Genomic DNA, 24,992 nt, shown 5'->3' with positions numbered 1-24,992 from the left:
TCAGGAAGTGCATCCATGAGGAAAGGGCTCAGTTTTCGACTACTGCCTAAACAACAGTGTACTGGGGTAAGGTCAGAAAGGAGAGCCATATCTTAGCAATGCAGATCTTTAAATAGGCAGAAGACGCCAGTGTATTATGCTACTAAATCAAGGTTCAAACATGCCTCTTCTGACAGACTATGTAAAACCTTCAAAAATATAAATGAAGAATTTTTCTAATACCCACTTAATATTCTAAAACCGAACTGTAAAACACACCTGAAAGAACAGGCAACTATAAATAAACATTAACAAAACCTGTCCATTTGTGTTATTAAATCATTAGAAACTGTTGTTTTAATGGATCCATTAACCATTCTAAAATTTTGGAGCTGTTGTTAAAGTGGTAGGGGGAATCTGAAAAGCGTCCCTTTCAAATTGCTGGACACTACAAATCTTCAGATAGCTGTTTCGATTTGAATGAATTCTCATAAGGAGCCAATGTTAAAGGTATTTTCTGTAAATATATTTTCAGCTTCTATTAATAACATTTCTGAAATAGGAAACATAATTCTATTTGGTTTCAAGAAATTTCAAGAAATTCCTCTTATACTTACATATTGTAAAGGGCATACAGTCAACTATGTTTAACATTCCCTTAAAATCAAAAAAAAAAGAAATGAAATTCAGATTCAAATGTGTAAGGACGAGAGTCTAAATACCAAACCAAAAATGACTTTTTTATGAAAAAAATCTAGTCAGCTTAGCTAAGGCATCTTCTTCATTTGAACCACAAGGAGCACTAATATTTCTTTGCAAAGACCCATCAGCCCCATGAAATGCCTGCCATGTCCACACAGCCTTACAGAAAGAAATCACTGTCTGCAGCCTACATGAGACATAGGAGAGAACAGGCCTCAGTTCTTCTATTTAGCACATGGGAAAAACACCACAGAAGTATGTCAATCATTTAAACCTTCAGCTAAGATCTCATCTTCACTCAGGGTTACTTGCAGGAAATAATTTTACTTTTCAAAAATACATTGAAAACTACAAATATCAAGTATTTTCAGTCTCTATGTGTATAGTTTTTTCTGTGTATTTGCCATAAAACTCTCTAAAGATCTTAAAAGAAACTAGTTAAAGTATGTTTTTGTAAGCATGTAATTTGATCCTGGGTTGATATGCCCTTAGATTAAATCAGTTACTTCATGATTAGAAACTGACTCATGAGTTCAAACTTTCAATTTGGTAAATAGTACTATATTGAAACAAGAGGATAAGTTCTATATTCTAATATTTAAGGAACAAATTACATGTTGGTATATTTTATATATGATTGCAATATGGATCAGATATCATATGATGTGTCTAAATAACTCAATAAACTTGATCAACTTTAGCATAAAATTATAATATTCAGCAACCGAGATATGAAATGCTGTTAGAAAAGCACAACTACTGAATCCTTTAAAACCTTCCAGAGCAATAAAAGCAGTTTAAAGGGTGAACGTGATGGTTACCAACACACACATAACTGGAACCTGTAGAGAATCAACTGCTTAAGTGAAGACATATGTGTCAAACATAAAATTAACAAGCACAGAGGGAAGACAAAGCTATGAATGAATGGTATAAAAATTTAAGAATCCACTTGGAAATACCTCTCATCAGTTCTAAATTACCCAATTCATAACTCGTCCTTAGGGAAAAGTTTGTTTTCTTACGAAGGATTAATTCTGCAAGGTCGCACAAAAGTTCGAAAATGGCTATCAACTATAGTGATGGTATATACAATGTGGTGAGGCATAGGTCTTTTCTCAGTATGTATAATTCACTTGACATCAGCAGGAAAAGCTTGCTGCTAATTTATGTGTGTGTCTAGGATTAGGTGTAATGAACATTTTTCTCATGCAGACCACTGCTGTCCTGAAGTACCCTTATTTAAACTGAAATCAATTTATTAACTACTTAGCAATCAGTGTTGGAGCTGGCAGTATGCACACACATTATAGAAAAAAAAGTGACCTCTCGTCAGTAGTGAAAAAGCATCTGTAGGCTGAAAGGAGGAGATGATTATTTTCATGTATTTCAATCATTTGGTGTATTGTTGCTGCTTTTGTAAGAGCATCTACCCACAATTCTGATGAAAACTCCAGATTTGTTCTTAATGTAAAGAGTGCCTTCAAAAGTAAATGATTTCTGTGTGTTGAGTTTTCTGAAATTAAAACAATCCAGAGAGAAAGAGAGAGAGAGAGAGAGAAAGCTGCTACAAGATAATTCCACATGTGGAATATCAGTTAGGGTCATAACAAGCTTAATAAATGCCATAAAGATACTCTGAAAATAAGCCAGCAGGATACACGGCATACCTGGTCCTCACTCTCCACGTAGCCGCCTACGCTCAATAAACCAGTGGCTCCTGACCTTGCTGCATTGCCAAACTGACCAGGTTCTAGTTGAAACGCTATACCTGAAGTTATCATCAGCTGGTTTAGAGGGCAGCACCAGAAGGTCTGACTCATCTCTGAGGCCCTAGTAGAGCACTTGAGTTATAGCTGTTGAGGGAGATTGACGGAGAAATCCAGAGGACCATTTCAGTCTGAGATCTCCTGACCCCACCCACCCAAGAGAGTGACTTGATATGGAGAACAAAACATCCCTCTGACATGCCAGCGATACGGCTGCTCAATGTCAGTGCTGAAAGAGGGACCAAACGCTTAACACGGCTTGTAATCCCAAACCAAGGGACTCATCTGCAAGAGCCTGAACAGGAACTGGGCTGCCAGACCAATCCTCTAAGGTTTCCCACAGGATGTGTAGTGGTTGTGGTTCAAGGTGCTAAATATGGAGATACTAATTTCTCCCAAAGTAGAATGAGATCACTTACTGCATCTTAGACTGAAACAGACCCAGCTGTGACTAACACTTTCATGACTTATGGGCAGGGGCTCAAAGATAATGCCTAATTTTTAGGATTAAGGAAGGCATTCTATTTTGAAAATACTATTATACATGGAAGTGATATATATTTATATTTCTTAAAAACCACCTATCTGCTCTGTTATTAGCATATTATAAAGCATAATACAGAATGTATGTGTAGCACGACTTCCTTCATGAAAAAAAATTTAAAAGGATATACACCTGTGAAAATGTAAACATAAAATTTTATGAAAGGAGTCAGAAAGAAGTATTATCAAAAACTGAAGCTGGGGGCAGGAGGAAAAGAGGGAGGCTTTCACTTTTCATTTTATGTCTTTCTATTTTTCTATAGTGATTACTTTTGTTTATTTTTATCTACAGGGGTTATCTGGGCAGTAAAATGAAGAATCATATTTTGTTTCTATATTTTAATATCTATTTAAAATTTCCTTATAGGTATCATATTAAAATTTTAATTTAAAAAAGCAACAATCTCAATTTGGGCAAGTTAACACAAAAGTGTTTGAAGGATTCATTCAAAAAATATGTACTGGTCACTATTATGTGCCAGATTACGTACCAGGAGCTGGGGAAATAGCAGTTAAGAAAACAAGATAAAAAGTAAACAAAGGATCATTGTCAAAATGTATACAAATAGGTACTACCGTAAGATGAGGAACCAGAAGCTGAAATAAGCAGCTTCCCAAAGTCGCAGAGTTAGCGAGAGGTAAAGTGATGAACAAACCAGGAAGTTCTTTACCAAGGTATTACCTGAACTTACTCTTCATACTGCCTTTGTCTATGTACTAGAAAGAGCAGAATGCCTTCCCATTTTAATGACAGGCAAACTAAGGTTTGCAGAATAAAATGGCTTGTCCCAAACAATGTCATTATTAAATGGCAGAAATAACATAGGGAATAATACAGAATACTAATAAGTGTTCTCTGACATCATGGGACAATACTGAAGAAGACACGAAACACAATGCATAGGAAAATATGTTGACTCAAGTAAGATCTAAACAAATATAAGGATTATGGTGATGTGTGTGTCTACAGATTTAGGTATTACATCTGTACTCTAAGAAATGTTAAAAAAAAATAATAAAACGCCTCCAAAAAACTTACAAAGTAGCTGGCCTTGCATATTTTTATCCAACACAAAATAAATGTATATAACTGTGTCTGGAACTGTTTTTGAAAACTTCTCTATATACAAGAAACATCTGTAACATGTACATATATTTACTTCTCTCCTTTTCATTTGAACTAAACTTCTGCTTAGTAGTTTTTAAAACTCTATTAAACACCACTGCATAAGTTTTATTATTGAGACTGGAAGCACCTTGGCTTCTCCAGTCCTATGTTAAAATACTAATGACTGTCTACCAGCTACACATAGACATTTAGAAAATAGCAAAGAAACCTTGGAAGCTGGTGGATAAGAAATTTCATTAATATTCTTCTCAGTAGAAGTGTAATATCTTTATCATTAGAAGTGTGTTTGGTACAATTAAGTATATCTTGGACTCTTTTCAAGAAGATTTATGTACTGGAAAACTGATAATTAATAAGGCAGCATCATCTATTACATAGCGGGATAGCATTCTAGAAGAATGCAGATATTCAATGAAATATCATGGATCTGTACATCAGTTTTATCAAATATTAAAGATGTATATGTCTTTTATGGAAACTTATTAAAATATGGAAGAGACAGCTCTCATCCTAACCACATTACCTAGAAATTCTTACCTTTTACCCATAATCACATCACCTAGAGATAATCACCATTGGTATTTAATATATTTCTTTTAATCTCTTTTCTATTTACTTATATAATGTTTAGATCTTCCTACACATACAACCTTGTATCCTTCATTCTAAACTAATATTGCATCACTAATGTTTTCTTAGGAAACTAACGTTATTTATAATTATAATTTTTAATGACCATATAGTAACTCCCCCTTGCAGATACACCATAACTTACTTATCCATTCTTCTAAGGTTAGAAACTGAAGCGGTTTGTAATATTTCTTAACTACAAATAATGTCTTAATGAATACACTGAGCATAAATCATTATTTCACAAAATTATGCACTAGTTTGCCTATTAGGTTTACTACGTATGGAAATAAAAATGTTCCATATGCAGCATGGACACACGAATTTTCCCCCCAGATGTCTTGAAATGTATATGAGGGGGTAATCATTATCAATTTCTTAGGATCATATAAACATTTCTTTTCTAATTTACTAAAATAAAAAAATATTAAAAATTCAAACACAAAAATTGTGTAGTTTCATGTGCCTATCACCCAACTTAAATGATTTTCAATTAATAGCTGTTCTTATTTCATCTCTATCTTTATTTCTTTACCTTTAATTATCTGTGTTAACATAATAAATCAGAAATTATAACCAATTTTTACTTGCTATAATATTTTCAAACACATTTCAAAAGTTATAAACATAAGAATACTTGAGTGGTCCTCATTTTCAGATTCCTCATAAGCAAATCTGGGTATTTTACAAAATTAACTTTTTTAGTGTTTTACTGAAAATGTCCTTTATGGAAATTTTTGCAAAATTAATTTCAGGGTTCTAATGAAAATTAAAATTCAAAAATACTAAGGCTTAGCCTCTGATGGTTAAGTACACTGAAAAAGTACAAAAATAGATTCCAAATCACTTAACTCGTAGAAAGAAGTATTGCCATAAAAGCTAACAAATACACAAGACTGATGTGTACTCTGTGTTCTGGAAGAGGTTTTGTTTTGTTTTGTTTTTGGGGTTTTTTTTTTTTTTACTAATTTCTCCTCATCTTGAACAGTGAGCTAGACCATCTATTAGTAAGAAAGGTGTGCTACAAGAATAAATGTTGACAGTTTCTCGTGGCCCTCATTCCCTGGTAACAATGGCCGAGTGGGAACACGGGTACCTGTAATAACCAGGCATCACGATGTGGACGCCAGCACTTGGCTGGCAGATAGCGGCAGCGTCCTTATCATCCATTTTGCGCACAGTGTCTGTGAAAGGTCCTGTGGCATTGATAACACACTTGGCTCTTACATCAAATTCCTCCCCTGTGAAAGAAAAGCAGCGTCAATCACACACCCTGTTTGTTCCTCTGCTCACTGACACTTTGGATTATTAATTCATCTATGAACTTAACCTATGGCGGAGTATATTGTATGCCAAACTAAGTGACACGGGCAACCAGAGTCACTGAGAAGCCACACAAAAGGCTTGCATGTGAGTGAATTTACCGAAACCAAGTCCAAACTGCAGGAAGAAAAGCATGCTACTTTTTCATTTCAGCTTTTATTCTAGTTTGCAAAACGCCCAGCATTAAAGTGCCAAATAGGAAGAGAGTGAGTAAATTAGCCGCTTTCTCCTTAAAACTCAGATGTGTGAGCAGTGTTGCCGTGAGACGATATATTTCACAGGGCTGGTTTTGAAGGAAATGATGTAATTTTGAAATTTTGCCCACAAGGCCCTAGAACTGGACAGGCATGAAAATCTCACCAAAGTTAAGGTGATGGACTTTAACGACATGTAAAGACACTGCTTATGTGACTGAGAGGATACTTTGAAACTTGGCACACGCTGAAATTTCTTAATAACATGTTTTTGTAAAGAAAACAGGATGCATTCACAGCTGTGGGAATTTCCTGGGCATTTAGTATTATCACAATCATCATTATTGTTTAACACAAAGAGGAAGAACGGCCAGGTCCCATGAGGGAAAATTTTCATGTGAAACTAGTCACTGTTGATACTAAGGAATATAATTAATAGGACTCTGAAATCTGCCTTCGCTAAAAGAGAAGTGACAGAAAAATTATCATTCAGTCACTACACAGGCAAGGCAAGATGCTAAGAAATCCCTCCCTGCCAGAGCCTTTGCATACCTGTGAGGACATCCTTGCACCGCGCACCACTCACACGCTCCTTCCCTGTCTGGGGGTCTGTCTTCTTGAGCAAGCTCATGACCTCCATGTAATTGGCAGTGGCAGCCCCGTACCTGGCAGCAGTGAGAGCGATGGCTAGGTTCATCCGTGCGTCGTTGTGTTGTCCTGCAGCAGGGGAAAGCATCAGAGGAGGGACAGGAGTCACCTCGAGCCACGGACGGGTGGTACAGAAGTGTGTCACAACAGATATGTCACATCTGTCCCTGTCACCCAGAATATACATGATGGCTGGTCAGCTCTCTAGGGCATGATCTGAAAATACATGGTGGTTCTCGGTCAGGCATTTACCTGCCGCTTCTGCAAGTGCATTTTGCGTACCACAAAAGGACGAAAAATCTCCCTTTCCTACAGAGCTCACATCAATTATCTGAAAGTTAAGAAATAAGTAATTATTCTCTCAGTTTGGGAACATATGTGTATGTCAGACTTTTCCTGATACAGACAACCCGTATGCATGAAAGCGAAGCAATTCAAAACTTCAGAATCTCTGACACCCCAACTGGTGCTGAGTAACAGTTTTTATGAATACACGCTCTATCTAACATTCAAAATCAAGAGCTTAATCTTCCGTAGAGAATCTCTCAGTGTTCTATAAAAGGATTTTTCTGGGTTTGAATTCTGATCAGAGCTGCTTAAAACGTAACATTTTCTAAAACTGTACATAAAAGGTAAGAAATTAAGCAGGGCGAAATTTAATTACAGAACAATTCCTACCTGTACTGTTAAAGATTTATTGCTGAAAAATCCTAGTTAAAGAAAACGAAGGGGGAGGTGAAGGGGGGAAAGATGATTAATCACTTTAAAATACTGGCATCACTAGAGACTTTTTCTATTTATTATTGCCAGTGGAGTTAACGCTGACCAGGAAGAATGACTCTACAGTGCAGGGGCCAGGTTCTCTGTGCCCTGAATAATTAATTACCCAGGGCTAGATGTATTGAAGCAGGGTTCAAATTCCCACACACTGGGATCAGTTCTATCAAGATAATACTGATAAAGGGATGAATTTATAATGGATATTGTTGTTGATTTATGTTGCCAGCATACCAAACATTTAGTATAAATGGTTTATGTAAAGTTTCTTCCTTGTGATTCAGTCTGTGCAGGGCCAGAAGCACTACACAGGTAATCGGTTCCAGCTAAAAGGGCACAGTTATAACGAGAGAATCAATGACAGGATTCTGCCGCCCCTCCCCACAAACCTCTTATTCTAGAACCGCTGAACTAATGCAATCAGCCAAGAACCTTTCCCTCAAAATTAAAGCCTCTGTCAAGTACAGAACATACTTTAAACCTCAACATGCAAAATAAGGAGTTATTTTATCCAAAAATTAATAGAATGAAAGTAGAAGAAAGAAAACAGCAGCAGCAGCTCAACGATAAGTGGGAAGAAAGAAGGGTAGCATTTCTATCAATTTCAACTCGGCACGACCCTGAAGGTGCTAGGTACATTTAAAGTTTAAAGAGAAGATCTATAATGGAATTTTTATTTTGTTTCTTTGGACTGTTTGTATACATTTAACTTTGTGAAGCATATTCCAATATTAAGTGAGCCCTATGTTAATAAAAGTGAGTTTCTTAAACTTAACTTTAAAGAGATCACACATCTAAATTGAAGAAAGTATTCATCCCACCCAAACTTTCTAGTAGATTTATGTACATAACAATGAAACACCCTACAGGTAGTACAAGGAATCCAAGTCATGTTCCTATGGTAGGGAAACTCTCACCCATCCAAGTGTGCCTTGATTTATACACAGGAGGAGTCTCTGGAAAGTTACGTGAGAACCAAGTATTTTAAATCCTATTTGATGTCACTGTTCGAAAGGAAACAGGCAGAAATCCCATTTATTAAATGACAGATCCCTTTGTAAAGTGGTATATATATTTACACGATCATCTGGTAATGAAACTCTAACTTTTGAAAATATAAAATCTATACTTTTGTTTCTATACTAAGATATGCCTCGCTAATTAGCTTCCAAATCCCCATACTTTTGAAGGTAAATAAGATCAACTTCAGATAAGAGTGTGAGGTGGAAACAAGCTCCTTTGGTCCTTATTTTGCATGCCCACCCTGATACCCAGTAGCACTTGCCTTGACTCATCAAAAATGTTACTTATTTATGAAGGCCCTCTCCTGCCAAAATTCTTCTACTCCCTTTATTCTTGCTGTATAGGTTTGTCAAATTATCTACAACTCCCTGAACGTGCATGTCACTTCACACCTTCTTGCCTTTGTCCACACTTAATTCTTTTGGCTGGAAAAGCATTCTGGGAGCTCTGGACAACTCCTATTCCTCTCTCATGAGCTGATTCAAATATCTCCCCATGAAGACTCTCCTTATCTGAGTCGCTTCCCTCCAAGGTCAAGTTGTTCATTCCATCCTCTGCATCAACACTGTACCTTGCACATATCATTTTTATAGTCTTTATGAACTGGTCATACATGTATCCATAAACTTAAAAAAAAAAAAAAAAGGCCTGAGTATGAGTTCAGGCTCTGTGACAAATGCAAGGAAGCCAATGGTGAGAAAGATACAGGGAGACCTCTGTTCTGTAAGTAACATCTCACTGTAATTATTATATGATTTTCATGTCTCCTCAGCCCAGTCATAAAGTCTTACTTGTTGATCTTTTCTTTTCCTCGTTAATACCAAGCATAGAACAGGTATTCAATGAGTGTTAAGTTTAGTCAAATTCCATTTGATGTGTTAAATAAACAGGTTTATTTATAATCTTAGATTTACAGTCTTCTAGATTTATATAAATCTTACATAATTATATAAAATTTTATAGTCTTTATAGATTTATAGTATTATCTCTAACCATAGAATGGAATGCTTTGTCTCAAGTTAAAAAAAATTTCAGACATCAGTAAGTTGGTGGCAATAAACTTAAGGGGAGCAGGGAAACCCCAGAAACGTGTAAAATCTAAACTTAAACCCAAACCAGCCCTTATACTGAAGTTGAATACGTGAGACAGAAGGAGAAAGGGATGTGAATGATTCCCTCAAGGCTTAACCCGCAAGTTGCCCTTTGCTCTGCAGAGGAATGCAAACACAGTTATTATAAGCTCCTAAAAACTGAGGAGTTAAGTACTCTGACTTCCCTCTGGGTCCAGGAGCTCACACCTCCACCCAGAAGTCCCCTCTTCGCAGACATTCAGCTTAATTCATTGACCTGCTTGGATTCAGGGCAGACCTCCCCCTCCCCAACCCACAGTAAATTTACCCTTTACCCTGAGATACCCAGATGCTCGCAGTGCATGCTTCCTGTGATAAGTGGTATAATTTCACTACTCGTAACTAAATTCCCTCCAACTCCCTTTCCTGACATTTTGAAAGGTATCTATCTATATATGCCTCCTGTAATTTTATTCCTGGAGAAAAAAGTTTTTGACAACACTGCATATCATTAGAATGCAATACAATAATCTCAACGCCCCCACCCAATTGATCTGCTTATTAAGTTTGGATTTTCAAATCCTTTTCTTTAGAGCCAGGCAACACGATACTATTCACTGATCAGTGAATAGCTTTACATTGGCACTTACGCAAGGACCCAGACGGGGACTGTGAAAATCTGTTTCCTACTCTGTTCTCCTTTTGCACTTGAAATCTTACATATGTGCACATACTGAACTTACAACTCAGATGAGAGGAAGCACATAAGAGGTGGAACTGTAACTGTTTTCTCTTGTTTAGAAAAACAAAATATAAAATCTACCCACCAAAAAGATGAAGGTCAGTGGTGGCAGAGAAGGATTTTGCCTTAGTCCGCAATGGCCTTGCACCCAGAATAGTGAGAGATATTTTAAGTGAAAAACATTTTAAGATGTAATTTTCTATAAGATAGGCCTTAAATATAAATATTTTGGATACAGAGCAATATTGTTCTCCTCAGAGGGTGTCAAAGTTTGGCAACTAAGTTAACATGCAAAATAACTGAAAAAAAAGAGAAACAATCACTGAATGTGTAAAGGGTATGAAGAATGAGTAAACGTGAAAAAACCCCACATAACAAATTACCTGGCATTTTCCTGGTCCTTCAGATCTAAAATTCCAAGATGCTCTGAAATTCTACATACAATCTTCCTTTAATCCAGCCTACTGTTAAATGGCCATCTACACAGATAGCCACAGACCTATCTACGGACCCAGAAACCATATAGAAAGTCTAACTGTTAGCAAAAAAAAAAAAAAAAAAAAGTTCTTAATTAAAATAACACCGTCCATAACTTTAGCATCAATAAAAAACCACCACTGTGGAAATGCTCAGAGTATTTCCTTCCACCTCCCCGTGCCCCAACCTGGGTCTTATGCAGTCACGTGACTACTTCTAGCAGAGGGGAAAAGGATGCTTGTGTGAAAGAACACCTCCCTAAAGCTTCAATCCCATTTCTCACAAAATTCATAGGGCATGCTTTATCGTCTCAGACTGACAGTGAGTGACACAACGACTTCTGAGGAAGCTTCTTAACAGTCTGGCAAAGGTAATTCAAAGGCTTACACACCAAACTCAAGTTGATTTAATATAACCATTACACTTAAAATTTTCCTTTCTCATGGGAAGAGTATAGGTAGAGGAAGAGCAAAATTGGGGGGTGTGTGTGCGTGTAAGGGGATCACTAAATTCTGGTTTAAGCACATACGATGAGTAAGCTTAAAAAGCCAAAGGAGAACATTCTCTTCAGGTAAATTATAACACCAATGCAATTTCCCCTAAAAGTAAGTGATTTATAAAAATGATTATTTGTGTGGGGAATGCAGGGGATCAGGAAGATACATGAAGCAGTTTAGGGAGAATGTACCTTACAAGACACAGCCCTGGGCGCAGGATGATGAGGTCATAAGTTTTGAGTGAGTTACTAACCTGGCTGGGGGAATGTAGGTGATGCACTGCATTCCTATGGGTTTCAGTGTCCTATAAACAGAGAGGAGCTGGGTGGGCACCTCTGAAATGATACAAGGTAGGTAATGGCTACTCTTCAATAGCCACCTATCTCTTTCATGATTTCACTTCAATCTTTTCCTCATCTCTGATTTCTCTGACTTTGGCCCAGCATGTTTAAAAAAAAAAAAGACTGAGATTAATGAAGACCCAAATATAGGTGTTTTATAAAGGAAATCAGAAAAATAAAATGAGAAATCATATTCTTCCATTAGATCTAGAATTATAAGGAAATACTGATTTGATTAGCTTTATGAGTCACATATTATATTGCAAAAGTTGTCCCAGTTCTTCACCCCTCCCTGTATCCATGCCCAATGCCAAGAGTCCTCACAGTGTCGGTTCCCACTTTGCCTCTGGACCCAGCCACGTGAAATTGTTTTGGTCGAGGGAATGTGCGTAGGTACGATTTAAAAAGGAGGCTCTGCCAATGCTATGAAAATGACACACCCAGGCTAGCCTGCTGGTACCAGGAGGACAATGAGAGGCCTGTGGTGAGTTGCCCCAGCCATCCCAGCCCAGGCCATCCTACATCAGCTGACAGGCAGTGAGTCTCCGCTGAACCTCCAAACATGCCTGCAAGTCCAGTGGAGACCGGAAGAATCGCTGAGCCAACCCCAGACAAGATCCGAAGAACAAGCTGGATGAATACTCCAATGCAGGAGCAATAAATCCTAATTGTTTTTATACTACTGAGGTTTTATGGCTGTTATGCGGAACTGTGGCAACAGATAACGTATATAGGCAAAGTAGCCAATTTTCTAATAAAGTCAGTCTCAGCTTAAAAACAGGTTCTGTCTTCGAGCCTGCATTCTAAGATGGCTATTTAGAACACAATTTTCCTACAGAAATGCTATAAATAGATGGTGGTAGGTGATTAAATTGTGGCATAAAAGCTATTTGGTGCATAGGGTACCTGAATAAGGAACTTCATAACAGTCTCGATGCCCACCACCCCTTACACTCGCCCTAAATCTCCAGGCTGGCCAAAGTGCTCAGCCTTGAATAAAACTCAGCTCTGTCACACCTCTGACTTTTCACTCATGGTCTCCCTACTCCATAGAACATCTTACCCTTCCTGGTAAACTCTTTAAATGTTCACCTTTCTTTCATGAAACCTCCCCTGACTCCTCTCAGACACGACAGCCTTCTCTCCTCTGTGCTTCTGTGGCACTATGTACATATCCTCATTACAGCACCAACTATTTTCCAAATAGTTGCATTCAACATTCACTCATTTATTGAGCATATACGTACTACATGCTTTTAAATGTGCCAAGGATTAAGCTAGGGGCTGGATTTACAACAGACACCCAAACAGATATAGTTCCAGGCCTAGGGCACCTTGATTCTAATAATACGTTCCTAGAGGACAGAGTACATCCTATCCAATTTTGCTTTACCAGTACCTACCATAGCATTTGCTACTTGGTGGACATTCAGATATCTGTTGAATGAATGAATAAATGAATGAACATGATTATAGAACATAATCACAGGTCAGAGATTGTTCAAATATAGGAAATGTGCTCAAGCCTTAAAGATTCTAGGAAGAGCCCCTAACCCCTAACCCCACCCCCACTATAGCTGTGGTCTCCACTGAAACAAGGAACTATTTATTGTCTCTCTACCTAGCTACTCGGCAGACGATAGAAGCAGGATGTCTTCTACCACACAATTTTTGGTGAAAGTACAAGCAAAAGAAAAAGGCCAGTGATAAAGCAAGCAAGGGCTTGCTGTATGGTCAGCTTCCTTTAACAAATATTGACTGAGGACATGTGATGAGCCAGGCATGATGACAGGCATTAGGGACCCACTGAGTAGTGAAAATAAGCCAACTCTGGTCTCTACTCTATGGAATCCCATCCTAATGGGGAAGACAGGTAAAATCAAGTAAAACAAATTAATAAGACAATTCAAATTGCAATAATGGCAACAGAAGGGGAAACAGGAGTAGGGAGAGCAACTCCCTGGGGAGTTAGGAAAGGCAGGGCAGTTACAAAAAGTGGTCAAGATAAGCGAGAAGTAGAGAAAATGCAGGGAAGGAGAAGAAGTCCTAACAGCAGGGCCTATAAACTTTAATCACTGCTGATATGCAGTTATATCCAAAGCTTATACGAAGCATAAACTATCAGAAATGTGACTATGGTACTAGCACAACCACATTTGATTAAATAGTGTCTTCAAAGTGAATTTTTGTCATTCATACCTTGAAGTAGTCACCTATATTTTATACAGATCAATACTTATCAAGAATTAGGTTTAAAAATCTTCCTGGGCTGATGTATATTTTTGCAGGAAATGTCTTCTAATATAGACTGGTGAAACTCAAAATAAAAGCATAATATTCAAAGTTTATGAATTGGAGTAATTTGCTGTCACTTATCCATACTACAGTTCTCTGGAAGGGACACCTGTAAGCCCTGAGCATGTAATCATTTTTATTATTAAATACAAAGGTACAATTAAATACAGGCACAGAATGTGACCTGCATCATAATTCTGCCCAGCCCTTCTCTTCACAATATCCTTCTCATTATCGCGGGCCTTTTGTTCCTTCATCTTTCTTTTGTCTCACCCTAAGTTCTCGAATAAGCTATTTACAATCTGAATAATTAGCAATCAGCATGGATCTGTGGTCTCTGGCCCCATGTAAACGAAACACTGTGAAGTGCCTTAACGTGACATATTTAAGCACATAAAGTTTCCATACCCTCAGGGCTTTGCTTTCTTGAAAAAGTTTTAAATGAATCTAATGAAGAGTAAGTTTTCTACTCTTCAGATACTTAGGAGTCTAGCTAGATTTGAATGAAAATAAAACCACATTTAAACTGCAAACAACAGAATGCTTTGGGTATTCACTTGCTCTCATCTGTGCAAAAATGTCTATACATCAGTTTATGGTGAAGACCCCCTCCCCTCCCATAAAGAACAATTAATTCTCTCTCTAGCACAAGTCAAAAATAGGTTTTTATACTTTTAAGAAAGAAAAAAGAAAAAGGAGCAATGTGACAAAATTTAAATGCAATGAAGTTGAAAAATCAGGAAGCATGACACACTATAGAGACTCTTTTACAGACCATACAATTATGCGGCCTAAAGCCACAGGTCATCCTCCTTGGTTGGTTGTGAGATGCACCAAAGTCACTGATAAGCACCTTTGAGAGCAGCAGTCTGGAACGCTTAGCATCTTAACCCAAGATAACTGACCTGAGGATGCTTGAGATTCATTTCTTTAACAAATACTAACTAAACACCTACTATGTGCCAGGCAGTGAGCTAAGTATCACTGTGGAGAGCAGACTGAAACGGATTGGCCCAGCTACCCCAGGACTCTGAGAACAAGTTTACAGTCTAACTTGGAAAAGTCACAAGTCCCAAAAAGTCTCTCCATTTCTTACCACTTTTCCTTTCTCTTTCCTCTGCAGTTTTCTTAAAATATCACCAAGCATAGTGCTCCAGACATACCTCCTTTTCTCTCTTATGTTACAGGAAGATTTGCAAGGCTTCGTTTATAGGAGTGTGGGCTTAAGTTCAAGCCCCATCTCTACCAACTGTGAAATCTCACGCTGTTTGCTTCATCTAAGGTTCTAGTCACTCATCTCTATGGGGAAATGACAGTGGGATTGACAGACGGTGAGGAGTGAGATAGGGAATGTATATTATGACATTATAGCTCTCAATAAATATTAATTATTATTATTAAAAGATTAAAAAACTTACTGAAAAGTCAAGACCACTTTGTACCTTAATTAAGGATATTGCTACTGCCCAAAATAGTTTAAAAATAAAAACAAAAAAAGCTCTGTATATTTTCTAGTTCTAAATGGTTTCTTGCTCATCAATTTGGCAAACTTTTCCTGAAACCTGTAACAACTACTCTCTAATCTCTGCACTTCCTGAACTCTGTCTGCTCTTTTTGTTTCTCTTTCTCTCTCTCTTCATGTTTTACCACCAACGAGCAAGGTATTCTTTCCCATGTGCTACAAAGGATAGGAAGACAGGAGAATGGTTTTCAATTCAGAAGAAAAATAGCGTTGACAGGATAACAGAGTGTTTCAAAATATTAGAATTGCCAAGTCTTCATCCAGAGGACTTCATTTTCTTTTAAAAATGGGGAGCTTCTGCCAGTTTTTACAAAGGAAATCAACACTTGCTATAAACTGAGAAAAGTCAAAAGACCCAAGTTCTAATGCCTCAAATAGCCACTAACTGGATACGTGTCTGAAACAGATAACAGTTGTCTGTCTGGGTTTTGCTTGTTTGTTTTTGCTTCCCAGCATCCAGCCCCCTTCTCCCCATCATATAAGCCTTGCAAGAGAAGAGGCAGAGGCGACCCCTTCCCCCAGGACACGGACCTCTAACCCCGCTCTGCCAATCAGATGCTCTCCACATAGACTTCAACCTACAGCTAGTGACCCAGAGAACCGAACGTGGAGAATTCAAAGGTGGTGGCAAAACAGCAGCAGTGCCATCCCATTCTAGGGGTGCAGGGACAGAGATGTGAACAGCGATGGCAGACCAAGACACGAGGGGGAGTAATCAGCATTAACGTCTTCAGTGCACCAGTTCTAGGATAGGATTTCACCTGTAGCTTTGGTTGCTGCAATCATTTATAGTTTCAGCAGCTTTCCTAGCCTCTCCGCCTGTTGTTCAAGGTCCTCTCGAAAAGTTCTTTTCTCCTGAAGTCAGCCCAATTTCTTTTGCCTGTGATTAAAAATCTGCACCAGTCCCAAGCCCTGTGCCTCAGTTTCCTCACTGCTGGAGCCACAGAGGGGAACTTCATGATCTCTCTGGTTCTTTCCAGCTCTACCAATTTTATAAGCTGCCATCCCAAAATATCTAATAAGCCAACTGAGAACTGAATTCTATAACAAAGGGAAAGAAAGCCTTCAATGGCAAACAATCAACCTCTCACAAAGGACTGGCGAAAGTGAGTAAGTGAATCTTTTCGCTTACCAGAACCACCTTCCAGGCCTGTCTCCTCATTTGTGTGTGAGTACATGCACACAACTTTTTACAAACCTGCTGGAATGGCTCCACTTGCCCCAGAGGTGATTCTGAGTGTGAGCTACATAATAAACACATCGAAACATGTCCTAAGGACCAGCTGGGGAATTCTAACTGGAAGCAGCCTTTTGAGAAGCTTTATCTGTTGTAAGTGAGTCCTGTATCTTATCAGATTTCTCTCTCTAATCACAGGAAGATTCCACACCTTATCAAGCTGTTATCAAATCAGTCTGACCAGAGCTGAATGTCCTGATTGAAAAGAATGTGTACTATCACATGAACAAGAAAAGCAGGCTCTCAGCCCAGAGAGAGCACTGGACCTGGAGACAGAACACCTGAGTCCAGGACACAGCGACCTGATGCCGGGCACATCCCTGTATCCGTCAGAGCCTGTTTCTTCACCTGCAAAGCAGAGTTAATACCAACTTCTTTGCCACTGAAATGATCACGTTAGAGCATACGTGGAAGCATTTATAAACTGGGAAGCACTGTGAGAATGAAGCTATTATTGTTAATAAAGATTTTCCTTCTACTAAGTTTACCTTCCCTCTCCTTTTGTTTGAGATAATCTTTTACTTGTTATCCAAATCGCAAGCGTTTCTCAGTTTTCAGAATAATACTTCTCGGCAACCCAGATTCAATGTTTATTGAGAAACTTAATTTGGGGCTTGAAGTCCAAAAAAGGAAGAAAAATAAGAATTTAATTCTCTTTTTAACTACAAAAACAAAACTTTCAGACTTCTTTGACAAATATATTTTTAACAGATATTTCAAACTATAGTTAAAAAAAAAAATATCCAATTGCTTCTGCTTGAACTTGCTCCATACTAAAGCAAAATCCTGATCTTAATTTGCTCATTTAAAAAGATTTGCCCTGCCGGAATTTTTTTTTTTTTTTTATGACAGCAATCATGAGTCATCTGATTCACAAGGATGTTTTGTTTCTCACAGGAATTAATAAATTAAGGGCAGGGACTTAGTTCTACCCACCCCAACCATCACCACCACCGATTTACCTCCAGGAAGGACAATAGTGCCAGGCATGTAGGAAGGCGCTAAAATATTTGTTGTCTAAAGTAATCAATTTATAATTCAATAGTCTGTGGGTTCGGTTAGTGCCCATCAATTCAGCAGAGCCTATCACCCTGAGAGAAGTGAAAAAATAGATATTGTGAATCTTTACAGCCAAGATCAAGTGATGAGGCAGAAGACTAAGGTGCAAATACTGTGAGAACCAGCTTAACAGGGCTCTTCCTTTAATGTCACTGCCTATCTCAGAACAGCTAGTAGAATATCTGACATCTCCCAGATAACAAAACATGAACAGGAAGTTTATACTCAATGTAGTTATCAATGAAATTATGTCAATATTGCAACCACAATACCCTGTCAGATGCTCTAGCCATATTTTGAAAGCCAACAGACTTGTTCTTCTGGAAAGAGGAACACAACGGAGAACAAAAAAAGACTAGACATAGTAAGAAAAAAAGATCTTCTACTTTGAGACAGTAGCTTGAGTTGTAACTTACTGATGACTCAGTATGACTGTTCATACTATTCAAAAAATTAGAAAATAAACTAGATAACTGCATTCTATTATCTAATTTGAAAATGTTTGTTTCTAAGTAAAAGAAAACAATCCAGTTCCTGACACATACGTAAAAAAGTTTTGTTTCATTGCTCTAACCTTCAATGAAACTTTAACTTCTAGCTGGCCAACATACATCTCATATAAAATTTGAATATGGACAATGTATTAGATTATATTGAAAATTCTCTTTAATTTAGTTGGGTATAATAATGGCATGGTAGCTTTAAACTGTTAAAAAAATACACAATAATGCTTATCATTAAATATGCTTTAAAATGCTCTAGGTGTGGGGATGGCTCACTTTTTCTGTAAAGGCCATTTGATCTTTATTGACCAACTCGACTCTGCTGTTGGCAACACCTAAATGAATTAGCATGCCTGTGTTCCAATAAAACTCTATTTTATGGACACTGAAATTTAAATTTTATATAATTTTGTGCCACAAGATTTAACCATTTAAAAATGTAAAAACCATTCTTGGCATACAAAATAAGAAGCAGGTAGGGATTTGACCTCTGCTCTAGGAGGAAAAAAAAAAGAGAGAGAGAGGGGAGGGAGAGAGAGGGAGGGAGGGAATAAATAAAATAAGAGAACCTGTGAGCTGATAATTGTTACAGCTGGAGATGGTACATATTGGTTCAAAATCCTACTTTCCTTTGTGTATGTTTGCACGTTTTGATAATAAAAAGTAAAAATTTTATAAATCAATGAAGGGAATCCTTTCACAACATATATGTATATCAAATCATCATTGTATACTTTTAAATATCTTACAACTTTATTTTTCAATTATACCTAAATAAAGCTGGGGGTGGGGATTAAAGCTTTAAAATGGAAAAGAGGAAGGAAGGAAGGATGGAGGGAAGGAAAGGAAGACTTTTTTTTAAGCTCTTTATTGGAATATAATGGCTTTACACTCTTGTGCCAGTTTTTGAGGTACACCAAAGTGAATCAGCTGTATTTACACATATATCCCCATATCCCCTTCCCTCCCGCGACTCCCTCCCACCCTCCCTGTCCTGGCCCTCTAAGGCATCACCCATCATCAAGTTGATCTCCCTATGCTATGCAGCAACTTCCCACTAGCTATCTATTTTACATTTGGTAGTGTATATATGAGGAAGACTGTTTTTGCTGCCACCATCACCATTACGCTAATGGGGTTCCCCATGACAAATCTGTAGTTAACTGGTTCACGTGAAGCTTCCTCTACCTGCCACGTGTTGTCAAACTTTCCACACCAACAAAACATGGTTGTTTAGAACTCTCTCTCGGGGGCAAAAAAATAAACTGACTATAGATCTAATCAATGCCCCTGTACTTGAGAAAGACATTTCCAATATTCTACACAGTTTGATTCAAATATGCACTCAATAAATATTTAAGAGCTTAAACAAGAAAATATTCAGTAAATAGGCCATAGACTCATTTCTGATAAACTCTTACATAAATTAAAATGAAATAGTACCATTAAAACAACTTTTTCACCAAAAAGGTTTCAATGAAGGTCAAAAAGTTTTCCCTTTGTCTCCGAAATTCTGGACACACAGCAAGACTCAAATGTAAAAAACTAACTAAAAACAAATAAAAACTAACCACGTCCTCACATTTCTAATCATTTCCTATAATACAAAAAAAAAATACAGCTAGATATTATACAATGCCACAATGAACTGAAAATACATTTATTAATTTTACTTTCAACTTTTAAATACAAGGCTGGGACATACCATAACTATTACTAATATTTTCACTTTTGCTTTAAAATTGAAAAGTAAAAAAAATACCATGCTCCAGCAAGTAGAGTTTCTTGCCCATATTCCCAGCAATTCTCAAAGTATTCCTGGAAATGCCAGTCAGTGGTTACTGTCAAAGAAGGGTCATACTAGTTTCCATCTGAGATGGTCAAGGTACCCCTCACCCAGCTATAATTACTGACAACCTTCAACTTGCAGGCTCAGCCCTAAGCAGTCCCTGAGTGAATCCTGATGGCACCTGGCAATATTCGAGGAGTCCCAGCCCTCCAGAATTAGAATCTGCCCGCAAACGCTTATCTGCCTACCGAGACTCCCTAGTCAAGGGAATCCCTGGTGTTTACCAGGCTGCAGTCTCTCCTACCATATACACCAAGCGTAAGAGTCCCCGCCCAATATCAGACTTGTGCTCTATGTTCCTACTTGGAGTAGACCTCTACTCTCATCTCAGATTGGTTGGCGGGAGCTCTGACATTCTGCCTAGTTCTTCCTTCAAGGACTGGCCCCTCTCTCTGTTCATTTCAAGGAAATGCCTAGTTTCCTCCACAGATCTTCCTTTTCCCAAAGAATCCCCAAAATGCTGCCATGCCCTTGACTCCACGGCACATCACTTCCCTGCTCAGAGCCACTGTCAGTCTCCTGCACGCTGATGAGGACTGGGCTGAGGAGTCCTGGGGTTGCCAAGTCAGCTGAGACGGGGGTTAGGACCGCTAGCCACTCCCCTTAGAAGACTGCTCATAGCCAGGCTAGACCTTGAGCCTGCCTGTTCCTGGTTCACGTCTCTGCTTCTATCAACCTGCCTTGGGAGAGACCTGCCCTCAAAAGTTATTGAAGGGCCTCCATATTTTATGGATGAAAAACAGTTTAGCAGATATAGCCAAGGTTTAGTGCTGCCACACATAGCTACCTATAAAAGTAGATTCTGCGAACTTAGAAAATAAGAAAAAGAATCACTCATCTACTCTTTATCAATACCATAGTTCAGGATACAAATTTAAAGTCTATTTTAATTATGAGCTTTAAGTTCACCTGGTCACAAATAAAAAATTTAAATGTCAAAAATACTGAATTCTAATTAAAAACCTAAGCCTAAGAATCAAAGACCCAAATAGATTATTCACCTTAAGGAGAGGCCAAATTACAATACATTACTCCATTAAAATACAACTTAAAATGCAGCATTTTAGTCTTCAACTTAACATACGTCTCAAAACTTCTGAGGAGCACTGCACAAAGACGCTTTTGTAAAACAACCTCACAGAACTTTGATGTGACCGTATGTTCATTAAAAGGAAGTATTACTACTTACATACATAAGGTACATAATGAATTCAGTATGTGTCTAGAGTTGGCTAATGCCATTAAAGCACACGCCAACAGCACAGACTATAAATCAGAATGCGATTTGTCAAAGTAAGATCTTAATATGATACAGGTTAGAAATAAATAAGGAAACCACTGACATTCTGATATGGAATTAGTGAGGAGAGCTAAGCCCAAACTGAGACCAGGTTGCAGTTGACATCCTTTTGTTCTATCTATAGCTTTGGCTATTCCTCTCTCTCTTCCACCTGGATAAGTACAAAATTAGCATGCACCAGGCATTCTTCACTCCCCCAAGGCTTTATATCTCTAACACTGCTTTAAAGACTGATATTCTTTCCAAAATGTTGACATAAGCCAGTTGGGCAATTACAGATTTTTTAAAGCCCACATTACTGAAATTTTTAAAAATCTAGATTTTTCTTCAAACAGAATTTGTAAAACACTTGACATTAGTTTACTGTCACTTCCAGATTGAGGACAATTTAACAAAAGACCAGAAAGAGCTGACATATATAGTAAATAAAAAGGCCAAGCCACAAAGACAACTATCAAAAAAATATAAGAAAATCTAGTTAGTGAATACTGGAGTTGTCCAGAAACTGTGAGCAAAGAGATGGGTACTGCTCCATGTATTATACCTTCTTTTTCTTACCTCTTCACCTCTCTTTCACCGCCTGGGTTCCTTCAAATCACATCCAAGACCCTCCTGTTAACCACCCAAATATGGCCCCTAGATTCTGAGTTTCCAGCATCAAATGCTGTTTTTATTCACTGGATGCCCACTGCCTACAGAATTCAAACTTGACTCCTTAGCGTGCCACACCTGGTCCTCCAGCGTACGGGCCCTGTGTGCCACTCCACACTGCTACACCTGATGCTTCCTGTACTCTGCGTGCCTTCATGCCTTTGGCCACAATGTTCCTCCACATCTTCCCCCACTGACTGCACCTGTTATACTCCTCCTCCTTAAATTCAGTTAAGTATCACTTCCTTATGGAAGCTTTTCTAGATCCCCACAACCACCTTAGGTATATGCCTCTTACAGAGTTTCTCATATGCACTACAAACCATTGATTTCATTGTCTGTATCCTCCAAAGAGCTTTTGTGTGTGTGTGTGTGTGTGTGTGTGTGTGTCCTTGTTTTATTTATTTTATTTTATTTTTTTGGGGGGGTACACCAGGTTCAATCATCTGTTTTTATACACATATCCCCGTATTCCCTCCCTTCCTTGACTCCCCCACCTCGAGTCCCCGCCACCCTCCCTGCCCCAGTCCTCTAAGGCATCTTCCATCCTCGAGTTGGACTCCCTTTGTTATACAACAACTTCCCACTGACTATTTTACAGTTGGTAGTATATATATGTCTGTGCTACTCTCTCGCTTCATCTCAGCTTCCCCTTCACCCCCCACCCCCTCCCATACCTAGAGTTCTCCAGTCCATTCTCTGTATCTGCATCCTTATTCTTGTCACTGAGTTCATCAGTACCATTTTTAGATTCCGTATATGTGAGTTAGCATACAATATTTGTCCTTCTCTTTCTGACTTACTTCACTATGTATGACAGATTGTAGTTCTATCCACCTCATTACATATAGCTCCATCTCATCCCTTTTTATAGCTGAGTAATATTCCATTGTATATATATGCCACATCTTCTGTATCCATTCATTTGTTGATGGGCATTTAGGTTGCTTCCATGTCCTCACTATTGTAAATAGTGCTGCAATACACATTATGGTACATGTTTCTTTTGGGATTATGGTTTTCTTTGGGTATATGCCCAGGAGTGGGATTACTGGATCATATGGTAGTTCTATTTGTAGTTTTTTAAGGAACCTCCAAATTGTTTTCCATAGTGGCTGTACCAACTTACAGTCCCACCAACAGTGCAGGAGAGTTCCCTTTTCTCCACACCCTCTCCAACATTTGTGGTTTCCAGACTTTGTGATGATGGCCATTCTGATTGGTGTGAGGTGATACCTCATTGTGGCTTTGACTTGCATTTCTCTGATGATGAGTGATGTTGAGCATCTTTTCATGTGTTTGTTGGCCATCTGTATGTCTTCTTTGGAGAAATGTCTATTTAGGCCTTCTGCCCATTTGTGGATTGGGTTATTTGCTTTTTTGGTGTTAAGCTTCATGAGCTGCTTGTATATTTTGGAGGTTAATCCTTTGTCCGTTGTTTCATAGGCAATTATTTTTTCCCATTCTGAGGGTTGCCTTTTAGTCTTGTTTATGGTTTCTTTTGCTGTGCAAAAGCTTTTAAGTTTCATGAGGTCCCATTCGTTTATTCTTGATTTTATTTCCATGATTCTAGGAGGTGGGTCAAAAAGGATGTTGCTTTGATGTATGTCAAAGAGTGTTCTGCCTATGTTTTCCTCTAGGAGTTTTATGTGTCTGGCCTTACATGTAGGTCTTTAATCCATTTGGAGTTTATTTTTGTGTATGGTGTTAGGAAGTGTTCTAATTTCATTCTTTTACATGTTGCTGTCCAATTTTCCCAGCACCACTTATTGAAGAGGCTGTCTTTTTTCCATTGTATACTCGTGCCTCCTTTGTCAAAGATAAGGTGCCCATATGTGTTTGGGCTTACTCCAAAGAGCTTTTGAAGAAAAAGAAACGTTTTGCATTATTCTGTATATCTCCAGGAGGTTTCAAATTGCCTGGCTTTTACATGGTGCTAATATATGGTTACTCAATAGATACATAAATAAATAAAATTGCTAGTCATAGAAAAAAAAAAAAAACTACCAATAGTATCCTAACTAGAAAGATATGAATCTACACATTATTTCAACTTGCTGCGCAAATGCTTTCTTTGCACTCCTTCCAAACATCCAAAGACTAATTTAAGGCCATATCTTGAGGAAGAAAGTCAGAATTAACAAAAAGAAAATCTTGGAAAGTGCCGACGGATATTCATTTTTACAGTCTACACATACACGGCAATCATACAGCTTAAGCCTAGACCTACAGTAGGCACGCTTCAATTCAGAAGCGACACATGTCAACGTTCAGTCAACCTCTTCCCAAGAGTCAGAAGGCAGAAAGTTCATCAGTGTTTATGTGGAAACTTTTTTGCCTGTTTTTTGTTTTGTTTTGTTTTCTTTTGTTTTTCACATCTGAGTCCTGGATGGACTCAAAGGCTATGAGGTGAAACGTAGGCTGGTCAAAAAGCCCTGCAGTTCTGGGTGCTCCAAATTCCTGCGACTTGGTTTCTGGGTGGCACTGTCCTCTGCTTTGTAAACTGCTGTTGTAGCCAGAAGAACAATCTCAATAAGAGCTGACAGGATCTGGCCCTTGTGTTGTCTCTAAAATTTCAAGGTCAGTATCTGTGAAAAATGGTTACAATGCCATAATTCAAACAGAATTAAGAGGAGGAAATAGTCTGAAATTTGTAGCTCAAAAAGTACACACAGTGAGGGAAGACCACCTACTCAAAATCTGATGGTGGGGGAACACTGGGGGAGGGAGGC

At 38.2% G+C, this 24,992-nt stretch overlaps 1 protein-coding gene across 5 annotated transcripts in view; it reads right to left on the bottom strand.

The window, feature by feature from the left end:
* The window catches only part of GPD2 (glycerol-3-phosphate dehydrogenase 2), a 131,140-nt gene that overhangs the window by 26,229 nt on the left and 79,919 nt on the right, over nt 1-24,992 (bottom strand). For all 5 annotated transcript variants that reach the window (XM_057745036.1, XM_057745034.1, XM_057745035.1 and 2 more), the window contains 2 exons: nt 6,822-6,986; nt 5,849-5,993 (listed from right to left, as the gene is read on the bottom strand). In XM_057745036.1, coding sequence (XP_057601019.1) covers nt 5,849-5,993; nt 6,822-6,986 — 310 coding nt within the window. The remainder of the gene's footprint in view (nt 1-5,848; nt 5,994-6,821; nt 6,987-24,992) is intronic.

Source organism: Hippopotamus amphibius, chromosome 8, assembly GCF_030028045.1.
Source record: "Hippopotamus amphibius kiboko isolate mHipAmp2 chromosome 8, mHipAmp2.hap2, whole genome shotgun sequence".
Taxonomy (NCBI): domain Eukaryota; kingdom Metazoa; phylum Chordata; class Mammalia; order Artiodactyla; family Hippopotamidae; genus Hippopotamus; species Hippopotamus amphibius.
This window is presented reverse-complemented; position numbering and strand designations above follow the sequence as displayed.